Below are 17,737 nucleotides of genomic sequence, written 5' to 3' on the forward strand. Positions count from 1 at the left end.
AAGTCTGAAAAAATGACTTTTTTTTACCAAGCTAAATCTTTAAAATTGTAACAATTAAAAATTTTCACATGATAGATACACTTATTAAATTTGAGTCTGTAAAGTTTTAAATTTTTTGAACAAATGGTTTGGCTGGAATTTAAAATTGATCGAACAAGGTCCAAGAAACCCCATGTTATTCCCATAAGAAACTTCAATCGCTTGGCGGCACGGGTTAGAATTAAGTTAGAGACTTGAAACTTGGGGAATATTTTTTTTAGTTTACCTATTTCCAACCATATAAGATCCTAGGAGCACAGAAATTCTTATTATTTGAAAATAACGAACACCCTATTGTGCACCTTGCAATTCACATCATTTTCATTTCACATTTTCTATTTACGAAAAAATAGCATAGATTCCGCAATTTTTATCAAATTCTTTCAGAATATAACCTTACTTTATTTTTTTGTTTGTTTTATTTTGCAAAAAAAAATTGGGTAAAGTTGAAAAAATTGGGAAACAAATCACTTTTTCAAGATTTGTATGATAAAAACCTACACTTAATTTGTTTAAACAATAGACTTCTATACATCATTCAAAAGGTCTGGAAATCATCTTTCCAAAAAAAAAACATATAACATATTGAGAGTTGTTAGAAAAATGACTGAAATATTGATAGATTACATCGTAAGGTCTGTAAAAATGGTTTTTTGTAAATAAAAAAAAAAAATGGAGGGTTCCAAAAATATAACAAAAATATTTGTATGCATTATTCGACCATACGAACAGCCTACACTATGTTATTTCTCGGGTGTATTTTTTTTTTTTTATTTTGTAGCACATTGTAATGTAACCATGAAAATAATAAATTTATTTTTAAATGCAAATTGAATGGCACTGTTAAGAAGTCAATCACAAAAATTGTCCGAATTTATATGTGAAGTGCTGGTCTTTTTAACTCTTGAATATTTGGTTCAAATTGATACATTTAACAGAACGTTTTTAAAATGCTTCAATTATGTACAGTACATATTAACTTACTCATGTTCGTCAGACCTATTCAGTTTTTGTATGAAAAAACGGTAGGTACCTGTCATATACGAATTTGGGAAAAGTAAAATTTTTTTCAAAAACGGGTGTTACGATGACAAATTTAGAATTAGTTTTTGTATATTAAAGGCACTTCTTTTCCATAGAACCGTTTTTTGTTTTTTATTTCTGATTATCTAATTTATTTGAATTTTTTTTTTTCTTCAAAACTCAAATTTTTGATAAAAGGACATTGATTTTTGTCTAAATTGTTGTTGTTACTTATAATTAGTTGCTACAAAATGGAATATTTACCTACTTTATTGATTTTTTTTTTTTCGTCAAAAAAATAGGTATAGGGGAAGTGGGGTCAAGATCGTTTTTGTACTATGTTGTATGAAAAAAAGTAAAATTGGCAACACTTGGAATATAAAATAGTTGCCTTTTGGTGAGATCGATCACGTCTGTAAGTTTTAGCAAGTTCAGTTGAGACGCCAAAGAATTACGGTAAATTTTGTGGTTTTTCATCAAATTGTTATCGGTCATGTGAAAAGTCAGTAGTGTTTTAAACACTGAAATAATTGAAAATATTTTAGGTTTCCTTTTTTATAATAGAAAGTGAATATTCAAAAGTATTTTTTGCGAAAGAAGGAGTCGTGAAAATAAATTTTTAAAAAAATATTCCAGAACCTCAGATATGATATGACTGGGGCAAGACCGCCCATGGGCCAAAATTAAAGCTTTGGTAGCTAAAAAAAAGTGAGAAGGGAAAGTCACCGTAAAAGTTGCCAAAAATCTAAGCGACTGGCGTCAAATAATACTGTAAGTGATAATTCTGATGAAGAGGACCTTGCATATAGTATTTGTATCTTCTGCCTTCAACTGTTTTCTGAATCGAATCCAAAAGATCGTTGGATTAGGTGCAAAATGTGTACTAAATGGTACCACAAAGCTTGTGCTGGAGTGAAAGCTAATGAAAATATAGCATACATGTATTATTATTGCAAATAGATTGCATTGAAAACAAAAGAAACGATCTTTCTACCAGCAAAATTTGATAGGCCATTCTTATGTTTATGATGTTTTTTCAAAACGTATTATCATTTGTTCAGTATTTTTTATTTTTTTTTTTAAATAGTGAGAGATTCTGCAAGACACAATAAACTTAAGGAATAAAAACTTTATTGTTATTAATAGATGTTTTTTTATTGATTTTTAAGACAGTCAAACACTAAAAGGACGGTCTTGCCCCCACTTCCCCTATATGTATATAAAAATATATTTTTATGATTAACGATTTTGAAATTTTTTTTTTTAGTTGAATTTTCCTTTTTTTATAAAAAGTTTAAAAACTTTAGAAACTTTTTTTGACCAAGTCTTGCATTTTATTACACTCTTCGGTGAAGCATTTGCTGACTAAGGCTTTTATTATAAGTATTTTCATTTATTTGTTTGATGTCATTGGCGCTGCTTTTGACCGTTCTGCGAAAATACTCCGTTGTTGTTCCTTAGTGTTTTGATTTATTTACAGACTTACTCGAATTTCCACATCTTTAATCATGTTTTGAGGTCCTAACCCCTATCATATGGGTTATCTTTATGATTATTCTGCTATCGCACCTATTTGCGTCATCTCCTTCTTCTTGGGCCAACCCGTTGGTGTAATTGTTCTTATCCCGATGCACATTACAGTGAAGTTTCACCAGGATTGTCAAATTGTAATTTAAGTTCGGTCTAATTGCATGTTATCAAAATTTTTTGAAGGCATTAAAATACTGGTAATATTCTTTCTACCAAAATTTAACTGTCCCACCAGTCCCGTCGAAATGAACTTTAATTTTTCTCGAGCTCTCATACACCTATAATAAAAAATCTCAACTACGTCACTGCTAGTTTACAGTCTTATAAACAACAATCAAAACTTAAGCACAAAAAAACACGCACCCCCATCGCATCATTCACATGAACAAGTCAAACGTCGGAGCTTGAAAAATTGGGTCAACATCGAAAGATGTGATAAACAAACCATTGAACTCCAATCTCATTTCCAAAATATTAAAGAAACTTTGTTTTTGTTCCATTTGAGAACAATGAAAGTTATGTCTTCCTCCATAATTTCTTGTCACCAAAAGAATCAATGCTAACAAAAAACTGGATCTATCAATAAAGAAGAAGAAGAATAAATGCATATTTTGTTGGCCAGCTCAACCGCAAATATCTTACTTAAAACATAAAATAAATCTTATCTTCACTTGTATGAGTAGCACCACAATAAAAGAGGCTGGAGTTTCTTGAACTTGATTCAAGTTTCCAACCTGCTAAATGCCACACCCTTGTGGTGTCGATAGAGACTGACTGATAACCGCAGCTCATTTAGATAGGTGATATCGATGCGTTGCAAGGTGTATCTTTGATAGAATACGAATCAAAGTTTTCTAGAAGAAGTATGTTCCTGCGGTCAAAGTGCAATCGTTATAGGGAAGACACAGGGTGGCTTGCTTTTAAAATAGTTTTTTTTATTTTTTGCTAAATATTCAAGAAAATTTTATTATTTTTTGACGTGATAACGTCTTATAAATCGATGAACCATGGCAGCCACCACAAAAAAGTGACGCCATTTTCTACCGTTCCACTCTCGCACTTTCGCAGTGCGGCAAAAATTTCAAATAAAAATTAAAAATAAACTATTAGAGATACAAAAATTTTCTATAGCTTATTTGAAAGATAATAACCTAAAGTTAAATACATTTTAAGGATTTTAAAAAATTCCATCTTTTAATAGGGTAAATAGGGGTAAAACAAAATTTAAAAAGATTGGCTATTTTCTAAACGCGACAATGTAAAGAGTTGAATTTTTTTTTAATCAATAGATACATTTATTTCAAGACTGACAATGGTATTGAAAAAATTCTAAAAAATTTCAAAACCAAGCTATTAATGGTTTTCTAAAACTAAAACATGAGGTAGACCATTGACAAAGTAGTGATTATAGGTAGGGGAATTTTTTTTTTTGACAATTTGAAAAACGATCATGAACATTGAACAGCCACCAGTGTGGGTAGTACCGTAATCTCAGTTTGGAATTTCGACATGGTTGGCTTTAAAAAATTCTAACTTTTTTTCTAGGCATCGCAGCACTAAGATTGAAACGTCATATGAAAGGTGAAATTATAAGCTTTCACATGATATAAATTATTTTTTAGGTTGTCTAAAAAAAAATTGTTTTAATAGCGTGAGAACATAAAATCATATGTTTTTTTTTTCTTTTTTTGATGAAAATTGATGGAATTCAAAAAATTCTAGCTCTTTTTGTAGATGCCTAATAGACATGATCGATATATTTTTATGTATATATTTTGAGCTGAAGCAATAACCTTTCAGGTGGTATAAAATATATTATAGATTGTTATACCTATCAAAAAAATGAATTTTTGGGTGATGGAAATGATTTTTTCACTTTTTTCATAAGAAATAATTGTTTTTAATAAATTATTTTATATAATACTTTTTGCGCATTGTAAAAATTTTAAAATGGTTTTATTATTTAGAAGAAATATTTGGCTTTTTAATAGTATAATTTTTTTTTTGTAAGCTTTTAAAATAAAAAAATTAATATAATGAGAAAAGAAAAAAAGTATTTTTTTTAGCTTTTTCTTGTAAATTATGATTGTTTGAAATAAATAAACACTTCAATTGGCTTATTTTAAAAGCACACAACCTGTTTTCTTACTACGTTATCAGGTATCATCGTCCGTAAACCGACTTTACAGACAACCTCTTTTATCTAAAAAGGTTTTTATTTCATTTAGCAACACCCTAATATTCTTAAAAAAAAAAGCCCACAAACTCAAAGTAAGTGGGTAAAACTTTGTAGAAATTGATTGAAAATCCCTAAATCTTAAAGTGTGTAGAAAGAACTGTGAAGGATAAAATGTCTAAAAAAAAAAAAAAGAGTGTGTGTCTGTGGTTCTGTACCACATATACCTTATTTCAAATCACGCTATCAATTTCAATTTCTACAGAAAATCAATTTTGTGAAACAAATTTCAAATAAAATTGTTTGTTTCATTTAGAATATTTTAATCTTAGGAAATTAAATTTTTCTATAATCACGAGTCAAATCAATTTAAATTTCGAGTAGATATGTTTTATTTACTTGAAAAATTTCAAGTGGCTTGCACTTTTCAATTTGCAGAATTTGGCACCCTAAATTTGGCCCTAAAAAGCTTTTTTCCATTCAAAAAATCTCTTTTAAATGAAAAAAAAAAACAAATAAATAAATGCATAATACAAATGTTCATGCTGAATCTTATTTTCATGGTTATATTATTTGATTGATAACACTGGGCAGCAAGGGTTTTGTTTTATTAAGTTTGATGAACTCCTGAGGTTTTTGGGGTGCTAAACTCGAATATGAAGTAAAAAAATTTCTATCAGTATAATCCCATCGCAAAGTATCAAGTGGTTTTAGAATCCAAAACTCGAATATCTTAATAAGATCGTGTTTCCGAGATATTCTCGTTATAAAAACTCAATAATCGATTTTTTGCTACGTCTTTTTTTAAGCATTTCCTTAGCTTACAGTGATTTTTACTTGCGATATAGTAAAAGTAAAATAGTACATAAAATCAAGAAATAAAAATAAAAATTGTTCCACTCATGAAACTTGGCAAAAAGTTTGCTTTTGGGATAAGAACCAAGTAGGTACCTACAAAAAAAGTCCATAAAAAAAAGTTGGTTGGAAGGGTGTTTTTTCGCGGACAAGAGGGAGGGGGTGAAGGTCAAACATATACTGAAAAAATTGTTTGTCATCATATGACACATGTTTTCAAGGTATTTTTTGATTCTGAATCTAATGACATAAAAATAAAGTCAATACGATTGCTTTAAGAAAAGTTATTTCCGATTAAAAACCAGGGTGCTTGTTTTTTTGACCTCAACAGGTAAAATATAACCGAAACCCATGTGAAAAACATGCTACACTGACAAAATTTGGGATGAAGGTTTAAGATAAAGATAAAGATGATAGGTTAAGTTGTGTGTGAGAAAGGTATCATAACAGCTAACTTATTTTTTATTAATTTTTAAAACTTGGTGAAATAGTTTTGGTAAGTATAAGAATTAAGAATCTATAAAAAGTAAAAAATTATTTTGAGTGAAAGGGTGTTTTTTTTTTCAAGAAATGATGAAATTCGGAATTAGTACCTACCACAAAAACTGGAAAAAAATTGTTACACCAATGAAAATTGGTAAAAATGTTTCATTTATAACAGAAAGCAAGAACTCAAAAAGTCTATACAAATATTTTAGGTTAAAGGGTGTTTTTTTGGGAAATAGGGAAAAATCCGCGATAAGTCCGATAAAATCAATGGTATAAATGGTACCCTTACGAAATTCATTAAATATGTTCTCTTTCCCATGGGAACTACGAATAATGTAAGTCTATACATTTTTTTTATGTGAAAGGGTGTTTTTTTAGAAGTAAAGAAAATATGGGTTTATTTGAAAAAGTGTGAAATACTAGAGTAATAATATTGAAATTTAGCAATTATGTTACTTTTAAGATAAGAAACAAGAATCTTAAGTGTCTATAAAAATATCATGGTTAACAGGGTGTTTTTTTGAGTGAAAATTTTTGATTTTGAATTTTTTTTTCTTTCTAAAAATGCACCTTAATATATCAATCAAAACTGCATACTTGTTTTGGAGGGCAATTTGATTTCAGATTTTATTTTATTTTTTTAAAAAACGAATTTTTTTTTTTATTTTTTTTTACAATATAGTAGGTACCTACATTTTCCAAATTTCTACATAAAAAGTCTTAAAAATTTAAGCAACTTGAACTCTAAGAGCAATATCGTGCGACCCAGTCGTGCATTTTGTTTTTCAAAACATTTAAGCGATTTTTTTTTTCAAAACATTTTGGGTGCGTTGAACTTTAATCTGAAATCAGAATTGTTCTATCAGCTCCAATCATCGAAATATAAGCGTTATAAAATAATAAAATAATCTCAATAATCGATTTTTGGCTATTGTTGTAAACATTTCCCTAGCTTACAGTGTTTTGTTTTTTTTTTTTCAGAAACAAAACAATATTTTTTTAAATGTTTTGATTGATTTTTTCTATAAATTTTAAGTACCTGTATCACCTAAACAAGAGCTGATAGAAAAAAAAAAAAAACTCAGGACAGATTTGAAATCAGCCATGCCAAATTATGTAAAAACGGTTAAGAAATTTTATAAACATAAAAAAGGTACAGTTTTTTTTATGTTTGTTACCTCATAACTTTGTAGTGAACCAATTTTGATAATTCTTTTTGTATTGCAATTCTGGCTATAAAAACTATAAAAAAACCATTAAACCCAGTTTTGATCCACGGTTTTGTTTTGTTTTTTTTTTTGATAAAAATGATTATCACATTACATTTTTGCTAAATATTAAGATACCCAGCACGAAACTCTTACATTTTGATGGTTTAAAGTCCGTTAAATATTAAATTAAATGTTCAAATCATAACGGTAAAAGAAATGGTTTGTTCAAACGCTGCTAGAATGAGAAATATACAATTTAACTTCATGTGTACTTAAATATTTTATTAGAAAGTGTATCGATTTTGAAAAATTGGAGACATAATAACAGCTGGTTTTCACTTTTCTACAGTTTCCAAAATAGAAAACTGATTATTTATCAGGTATCAGGTTCTTTTTGTATTCATACTATAATAATGCTGGCCAGAGGCGGATTTACAAATTTTCAGTTTTCAGTTTTAGCCGCCCTTGGTTAGGATTCGTAAAAAAAATCGAACTCGAGATAACAATTTTACATGACATTACGATGATGGAGAATGCCAAAAGTGATGGCAATTCTGTCTGTCTGTCTGTCTGTATATACCTCGAGCTACAGCCTAAACGAGTGACGTGATTTTCTTCAAACTTGGTAGTTAGCAGTTTTTGGTGATTCCCTAGAGAGGAAATTGCAATTTTTTGTATGACCAAAACTAACGGTACCTGCCGTACAACGAAAATAGAAACGTAATTTTTTTTCAAAAACGGCTCCAACGATTTTGATTAAATTTTTTCTGTATAGTATTATACATAAGAGCCAACTTTTGAAATAATAAAAATATTTTTTGTACCGTTATTAACGGTACCTGTCATAGAACGGTTTTTTGGGTTTCTGAATATCTCGTACAAAATTAACCCGATTTCAACGAAAATTTCTATGCAAAAGCGTTTAGATAAAAATAATATTAAAATTTTAGAAAATTTTCAAAAACGCATTTTTGGATTTTTTAAAAATATTTCAATTTTTTTTTTTGAAAAATCAAGTTTTTAAAAACCTGTTGGTGAAAAATGTTTAAATTTCGTTTTTTTGTGTAAATTAATTGATTCTTGAAAATGGCATACCAACTTTTCTTTTGAAAAATATTAGAAATTTTTTATATAGAAAAAATTATTTAAAAAAAAAACGCTCTAACGATTTTCGATTTTTTTTTTCTAAAAATACGTTTTTATACAATAAAATGGTATACTTGGTTTTTTTTGTAAAAAATCATTTAAAACGGTTTTAATTAATTATAAAAACAGATTTTTTACACTACTTATGAAATTTCTTGGAAATATCAAATTTGAAATATTTCCTAATTTTCTTGAATAAAAAGCTTTACCATTAGAGTTACTTTTAGCATAAGAGCAAGTACATGCGATCCCAATCGTGCATTTTATGTTTTTTTAAATTTATATCTCGCTTAGAAAGTGTACCTCTCATTACAAATTTTTCAGGTTATAGCAAATTACTCCTAAACAATTCTAACTATTCTGGGCTCGAACTACGGCATACGTTCGGTAACGTATGGTTGCTATGTGTCCCTATCATCTTCTACTAATTAAATAGAGAGAGAAATAAACAAAACTTTAACGTATGATCGTAATCGTGTGCGGTAATTCGACCCCTGATTTAACTTTGCAGACGACTCAAAGCAATCTCAAAAAAGTCAAATAAAAACAAAATTTTTATTTTATAAAATTTTACCCTAAATGTCGGCTCTTCCTTCACACCAAAATTTTTTTTAAATTTCTATAGAGCCAGCTCTTAAAATCTACAAGTAAACTAACATATAAAAGTGCTTATTTAGTGCATTTTATTTCAATGTGTTTGAGTTCCGCATTAAAATGATGGGTTGCCCGAAAACCAGGAGTCACTTCGGTTAAACCACAGGTTTGTTCTTAACATCATGAATGTCACAATGTCGCGTCAGTCAAATCACGGGTTTCCCCGATAAACGGATCACTCCAAAAACATCCCGAATTACTTTGGAAAAATTACATAATCTCTACACTTAAAGAATAGGTCGCTGCTGTACGATTGTGTTTTTTTTTTTTGCTAAAATCATCTTCTAATCACGTATTGCTTTGGCAAAATCTTCGGTAGCCGAGAAAAAAAAATAAATCATGGAACGTGTCGTTTAAAGCACGGGTTGGCCACTTAAACCAATGGTAGGGTTAGTTCGGTTAAATTAATGATTTGGTTGCCCCCTTAAAATCACGAGATTCCTCTTTAAAAGTCACGGTTTTCAGTATCAAAGGTATCAGTAAAACACTGATACCTTTGGTAAATCGCTGGTTTTTTTGTACAACCATGTTTTTTCAAGTAAAATCGACTCAACTTTTTCAAATATGTACACATATGATAGCTTCATTAGTCCTTCTCATTCTCACGTGAAAACTTCTAAGGAACGTCATTATAATCACACGAAGGTTAAAATATGGTTTGTTACATGTAGTTGTTCAATTTTTTTAGCGTATTTTTTTTTTTAGATTTTCATAAAAAAAAAACAAAAACAATTGAATTCACGGTTTAAAATTACACAAACAAAATCACAAAATTATATGTATATGTATAAACTAGCCAGTTCGTAGCCTCCAACCAATAGTTGGACTGGCATGTATGGGTTGTTAGTGAGAAAAGGGGAATACATATATACAATACCTATTACGTAAGTCATTTGTTATAAAACGACACAAAAAACGACTCGCTCTTTGAGCCTAAATTTTGGCGTCCAGAGCGAGACGTTTTTTGTGTCGTTTTATAACGAACGACTTACGTAATAGGTGTGAATGCATAAAGCAATTATCGTGGCATAGGAAAGAGGGGTGAAGCGCGAAGGGAACTGCCAAGATAAATTTCTTATTTAACACAAATTGTAGCTCCCAGAGCAAGTCATTTTAGTATACAAACGACTTACGTAATATGAGGGGTTTTCTCATGCAAAGTATGGGCAAAAGGCCCAGACGCCGATTACTAGTTGAGGGGCGGCGAACTTGCTATTTTAGTCTAGAATATGGAATGTGCAATCGCAATGACTAATGGGAGAAAAAAGTCATTGGAAAATTTTTTTACAGAATTCTATCTGCAAGACATCAGAAAGTCGTCATGGAAAATTTTTTTTGACTTCTATGAGGTGAACAGATCGGTCCCCAAATTTGCCGCCCCTAAAATCTGCCGCCCTAGGCTCCAGCCTACTCAGCCTTCTGGTAAATCCGCCTCTGATGCTGGCTGTTATCTATTATTCAAAGCTCTAAGCTTTTGACCTCTAAAAAAAATATCTATATAGAAAATAAACTTCTAGCAAATACGACAACCAATAAATACATTTTAAGCAGTTTTTATTGTAGTTTATGCTGGAGACATCATTATAGGTATTTACTTGACAAAGACTCAGTTTGAAAACTGTCTTAAGAAATTCAAATTCAAAAACTAAGGATAAATAGGTTTGTATAGTGAGATAAATTTCCGCTTTGATGTAAATTGGTAGCAAATTTTATAATGTTTCGCAGCTATTCGATATTTTATAAGTTTATCAGCTTAATGTTATAAATTTATTTATCTTCTGAATTTTTAAGAAATAAAAGTTTCGATATGTATTCGGGATTTCCGTTACAAATTATTTATAACACTTTTGATTCTGACTCTGCTGCTTATCTGTAAGGAATTCCTTTTTTCGTTTCAGGAAAATCAAAAGAAAAACATACTCGAACATGAGTACTTTTTGACGAAAAAAAACTTTTTTTGGGGGGGGGGGGGGGGGGGGGAGGTGTAAGAATATATGGCTTAGTCTTCGGGGAAGAATTTTTTTTCATGTTACAGATCTTTTTTCTTTTATGAATTTTTTTAAATCAAGCTCTTTTTTTGTTTATAGTTTTTGAAAAAAAATTATTTTCAAACTCAAATTATTTTAAAATCCATTTTATTTAAAATCGTTTATATCGATTTTTTTTTTCTAACATTCAATGCTTTAGGTATTTATAAATTTAAAGACAAACATAAAAAACCAGATGCATAAATGTTTTTAAGAAAACTCAAAATAACAAAAACAATTTTTGTTTGAAATTCACTTTTTTAAGTATTTACACAATTGGATTGATGATTACGATTAGGTAGGTATATTGTTGCTTCTGGTTTCCTTTTATTATTTTGTTTGAGTGAAAAATGAAAAAAAAAAAAAAACAAATAAAAAAAGGACGTTAATTCTTTTTTCATGACAACGAAATTCTTACCAGTGCTAGAATATTTGGAGTTTTCTGTAGTTTGTCACTCACATTTAGCTGTCCAGGTAATTTTTCTTGCTTCAACAGAGTTTATTACTTGGAAAAATTTACGTTTTGCTTCAGCAGCGTACTTGGCTTAGTGCTTTGATCCGAAAAATTAGAAAACTGTTAATTTCCAACCATATTTTTCTTGTTCTTGTTTTCAGTACAATTTTTTTTTTTATTTTGATAAAAAAAAATCACGGGACAATCAAGGGACAAATAACAAAATACGGGACACTTATACGTCCCGGGTTTCTAAAATAAAATCCCGGGCAGAGACCAGAAATAACAGTCAACCTTTATTTTCAATCGGTTTCTCTCTCAGAGTTACCACATTGCTTTAAATAGTTTCGGTTAAGGTTTGAGATTTATTTTTAAAAATCAAAAATAAAGGTTATCGGTTGAGATCTATTTTTTATTTTTTTTAATTATCTATCAAGGGTTGAGATTTTTACAAAAAAATAAATGGAAAAGGTCAACCTTTTACCGTTTTCGTTGAAAATAAATCAAAAATGGTCAATTCAAAGGAAAATGTCGAATATGTCAAGAATGTTTTTATAATACAAAAATAAATATGAAAAGGATGTTTTTTCTAAGTTTATGTATTAAAGAATGTATGAACTTAAAATAGACTCTCAAAGTTCTTTAGACCCAAGATTATATCTCTTTTCGTTTAAAGTAAAATCTAAAGACGAAAATGTGTTTTCCACTGTGATTTGAGTCGCTGGGACGACAAGCACAACCAATGCAATTTCGAATATTTCAGGAGACCGATGTTCTAATATCTAGGTCAAAGCGTTTTGGCCCGCCCAACTTCAAACGGCTACATCTCGGAATTTTGAAAAAAAAAAAAATGAAAAAAGTGATGCCAAAAGGTAGCAGGGACTCTAACCTACATTTGGGTACAACTCCTATCCCTGTAGGTGCACGCGTTCTCAAACCGGGAGAACTGAAAAAATAGGCATGATGTGGCAGTTTAACATGGAAGATGATTTTTTTTAAATCTGACACTGTGCAAAGCGTACGTCTATGACACAAGCTATTATTTGGCATCACTCCCAAAAATTGCTCTCAAGCGGTTTAGCTTCCAGGAGCGTTAAAAGATTCGGGGATTTTTCGAAAAAAATTTTACTCCAACTTTTAAACGCGATTTTCTCGGAATTTTGAAAAAAAAAAAAAATCCAAAACCCGATTATATTACTATCGGGTAGCTGAGAGTATAAACTTTTATATGGCACCACTCCCATGTCTCTAGGAATTGATACATTTGCAGATGAGATTTATTTTTTTCTCTCAGCGATAAATCTCACTGGTTGACCGAAACATAAAAAATACAAAATAAAGGTTTCTGTCAGACCTTGACCGAAATTTTTCTTTTTTTAAAAATAAAGGTTATTTTATGACCTTTATTGAAAATGGCGACAAATAAGAGTTATTAAGGAACCTTTCAAAAGGTTGAGATTTATTTCTGATCTTTGATCCCGGGACAAGCTGTAGAAATACGGGACAGTATCTATAGGGCAAAGTATTGGTTTTGTGTCAAAAATAAATTTGAGATTTCAATCATTTCATAACCAACACTACGATTATGGAGAAATTTAAAAAAGTGTTGACTTTGTTGCTTTTTGACGTCAAAAGTCATTTGCGCGGCTTTTTTTTTTTGATGAAAAGTCATGAAAAGCACACTGAAAGATATTAACATGAATTTAGCCAAAAAGTCCAGCTTTATACTTTAATGAATAAGAAAATTCTAATCAAACGCTTATCATGTCTGCATTTTAAAGCCGCCATTTTTATTAAGAATAAAAGTATAGATACTGTTTGTTCATATTCTTCATAGTAATATCCTTCAGTGTACCGAATTTCAAGACTTTTGGTCAAGAAATGGTAGAGTAAATTATTTTTGACACGAAAATTCACCAAAGGCAGCACTGTGCTAGGCTATAGCCTAAACGGGTGGATGAATTTGCTTGCAAAACTTTTTATTTAACAAAAAATTAGTTTCCATGTCGGCCCTTCATTTACATAAACCAAATTCTTTAAAAATGTAGGTATATAGAGGCAGCTCTGATAATCTACAAGTAGACTAACATAAAAGTGCTTTGAACTGCAAGAGCAAGTACGTGCAACCCCAGTCGTGCATTTTATTTATTTTTGTTTTGCTGACCAACCAAATCCAAAAAAAAAAATCCACTAAGCTTATATTTATGTACCTACTTTGAACTATGCAAATTCGTGCGATCCAGTCATGCATTTTATTTTCAGCCCTATCAAGGTATCAGTTCGGAGAAAGTTCCCAAAACGATAGCCCGTTCCGATCGGAACTTAAATTTCTTTCAAGGTATCCACTTCTGAACAAAAAAATAAAGTATACAATCGCATTCATTTGACACATGTGTCAGCGTGATTTATTCAATAAATAAAAATCCTTGTGATGCTCAAGTCTTCTTAAAGCAGAAACACAATCACGCTTTGCCAGACGCGTCATCGCGTTACGTTGAGAAATCCTCAAAGCTCACTTCTGTCACTTTAACTTCGAGCAGCTGATTGAAACATAAAATCTGCTGTCAAATAAAATAAAACACAGGCACTTACAAAATTATTGGGCCAAGTCTTTACCTTAATTTAAATGTGGAAAAATGAAGGATATTAATGTGTTTAAAAAATGCATAGAAATTTTTTTATTCTTTAATCCTATAGTTATAAAAACAAAACCAATCAAAATAAATGGTTTTTTAAACAGAACAAACAATAAAACTCAGTCTACAATATCACTAAATTATTGTTGTTTTTAATACGTAAATTGTTTTTATTTAAAATATCTCGATGTCGAGATATTTTAAATATAATTCAATTTTAAAGTTCAAGTGACCTCAACTCCAAATTTATAAAGCGTTTCGCCCAGGCACGACAGTGGGCTCATCAGTTAGATCTGTCGTACCCTTACTAAGACGCCTTATTTTGGTCGATGTTTACCGACACTATATAAAACTCACAGCATGAATATACTGTGAATTCTAATATTCAAAGGGAATTTGTTTAAATTCAGACCTTAGAAAAATGTATGCCCGTGGTCAGGCTGATATAATAACGAAGAAAAAAATAACAAAAATAATAAAAATTATTTAAATTATTTCTATTTTAAGTGGAGCGATTGAATATAATTCAATTTTAAAGTTCAAGTGACCTCAACTCCAAATTTATAAAGCGTTTCGCCCAGGCACGACAGTGGGCTCATCAGTTAGATCTGTCGTACCCTTACTAAGACGCCTTATTTTGGTCGATGTTTTGCGTCTTAGTAAGGGTACGACAGATCTAACTGATGAGCCCACTGTCGTGCCTTATTTTGGTCGATGTTTTGCGTCTTAGTAAGGGTACGACAGATCTAACTGATGAGCCCACTGTCGTGCCTGGGCGAAACGCTTTATAAATTTGGAGTTGAGGTCACTTGAACTTTAAAATTGAATTATATTCAATCGCTCCACTTAAAATAGAAATAATTTAAATAATTTTTATTATTTTTGTTATTTTTTTCTTCGTTATTTTAAATATATTTCTATGTATATAGAGAAACAAAAAATACACCTAGTATTGTAATAATTTATTTTTTTTATTCACATTTGGCCCAATAATTATGTGGGTGAATGTAACTATGTCTGATAAATGTCAGAAAGCGAGCAAAAGTTCAGTCTGGTTGAAATTTTGCTCGCTTTCTTACGTTTGTCAAAAAAGCGTACGTAGAAAAAGCGTCATTGTGTGAGGTTACACAGGTTTCGTATGGTTGAATTTTTGGCAGTTGTCAAAATCGACGGCAATGCTCGATTGTGTTTCTGCTTTAATTTCAACCAACCTCTCTTGCTGAGGCTTTGTCGCTGTTTCTTATTAATCTACAACTGTCACACTGAACACACTTCATCGCAATGCGTTGATGGGCGCCATGTTTCATCGGAAGATTCTCCGATATGCCAATCGGTACGGATCCGATTTCGAAAAATTGGAAAAAAATTTTCTCCGAACGGATACCTCGATATTGCTGTTTATTCTGAATCAATTTCTTAGAAAAGTGACCAACCTGCAAAAAACTGGGATACCTAGATTAACCTCATTTCCACACATTTCCAATCTTCAGCTTTAGCATTTAAGTTTAAAAAAAAACTCTGCTTAACGTCAATCCATATTGCCACTCAAATTATCCGATATATTTTTCAAAGCAAAAATTCAATATCTATACCATTTTGGATAAACAGTTGTCTAAACTTTTTATATTTACTTTCAATACTCGGTACTGGTATTTCCAAACATTTTCTTTAAATAATTTTCTTATATAACATTGTTTAATAAAGAAAAACAAACTGCAGAAATTTTCGAATAACAATTACGTAAACTTAATTTTTGCTATTTCTTTTTCTCGCAATTAAAATCGTATAAAAGGTGCGGAAAAAATTACCTAAATCATCAGTTTATCTGGATCGACAGTTCGACACTGCCTCAGCACTGGTTCCGATAAAAAGTAAGCACAATGAATTTTTCCAAATACTTTGTCTTTGTAGCTGCCGCTGTTCTAGTAGTATTTGCTAGACAATCGCAAGCTGGTATTCTCAGCACTGTTGGTGGAGCACTCGCAACTATTGGCAGTGCTGCCGTTAATATTGTAGATACTGGACTATCTGCATTCGTACAATCATTTGAAGAAGCTCTTGCCGAAGGAAGACAACACCGAAATACAATTAAGGCCAAGGAAAATCTTGAGGCTGAATTTTCTAAGTCAAATGGCAACACTGCTGACGTAATTATTGCCAAGGGATTCATTCCTGTTATCGATGATGTGGCAGCATCTGTAGACACTCTCTACGATGCCTTGAAAGAAGCACAAGAGAGCAACAACAGAGTGGCACCAGATGAGATCGAAAAGAAACTTGGAGCTGCTTTTGATGCAGCAAATGAATTGATTGTTAGTGCTGGAGCTAGGGCATTCAATGTTCTTGGAGCAGCAACAGTTGAATCCAAACCCGGTGCTACCAAAGGCTTGAATCTAGCTACTCTCTATATTCAATACGCCGGAGATCAATCATTTGTTGGTTATGGTAGTGCCAGGAGTCTTGCAATGCAGGGATTACAAGCTCAAGGAGATGCTGATGAACAAGCTCTAGTAGCAGCTGTCAAAGCAATTCAAATGGTTGAAAAATTAGCTTACCAATTAATCGCTCAGGCTGTGCAAACCGCATACGCAGCTCTTGCCAACGAATCAGCACCAGCTGTAGAAGATGCTAAACTTTTAGCCGACAGAGAATCTGCCGCTGAAGGAAGTCCCAAATGCCAAAATGCCATCAAGGCTATCGAAGAAGCAGCTGACAAAGCTTTAGCAGCAGTTATAAATCCAGCTGCACGTCAAGCTATCTTGTATACACGTAATGGACTTATTACATTATGTAAAATTATTGCATCTGCTGGACAACCTGGCTACAATGCAGCTCTTCAAGCAAGGAATATTGATGATAAGGATGCTGCCACTAAGACAATTAAAGATGGTTGCGAAGAGAGCAGGAAGATTTGTTTTGTTGCAGTTTCAACTGGTCAACAAAATTTGGGAGCTGCTGCTCATCTTGCTGGAGAAAAGGCCGTCATGCCCCTAATCAACGCTATGATACTTTTAGAAAAGGCTCGAACTGATCTTCTTAATGGAATTGATAATGCTGCGATATTGGGAACAATGGCAATTAGAACTGATTTGAAAGATATTGGTCTTAGAGCTGCATACGATGCTATTGCCACAGCTGGTTTCTCTGGATATTCTTATGCTGTACAAAGTGCCAATGTTGCATTCGATGCAATTCTTGCAGCCTAAGAATATTTTTTTTTTAATATTTTTGATTTCTTTAATGAATTTTTGCAAATAAAAAAATAATTAGAAAAAATGCATTGCATTGATTTTGATTAGATGCGATTTGTTTTTCTGGTTTTTATTTTTTTAGTACAATATAGAATTCTAAAAGAGAATGTGTTTCAGAGTTTTTTCTTTGGAACGAAATAAAGTTTGTGAATTTTTTTTTTTTTTAAATAGATCTAGCATATCCTTTTTTTTGATGATTTTCCACTAAATAAACTAGATCGGATCAAAGAAATAGTGAGTTTTTTT

The 17,737-nt window shown here is 31.1% G+C and overlaps 1 protein-coding gene across 1 annotated transcript; it reads left to right on the forward strand.

The window, feature by feature from the left end:
- Window positions 1-15,560: 15,560 nt before the first annotated feature.
- LOC129913387 (uncharacterized) lies at window positions 15,561-17,487 on the forward strand. The gene is made up of 2 exons (XM_055992013.1): window positions 15,561-15,883; window positions 16,033-17,487. Exon 2 carries the CDS (start codon window positions 16,121-16,123, stop codon window positions 17,444-17,446), a length of 1,326 nt encoding a protein of 441 aa, XP_055847988.1. The 5' UTR covers window positions 15,561-15,883; window positions 16,033-16,120; the 3' UTR covers window positions 17,447-17,487.
- The last annotated feature ends 250 nt before the right edge of the window (window positions 17,488-17,737 follow it).

Source organism: Episyrphus balteatus, chromosome 3, assembly GCF_945859705.1.
Source record: "Episyrphus balteatus chromosome 3, idEpiBalt1.1, whole genome shotgun sequence".
NCBI classification, from domain to species: Eukaryota; Metazoa; Arthropoda; class Insecta; order Diptera; family Syrphidae; genus Episyrphus; species Episyrphus balteatus.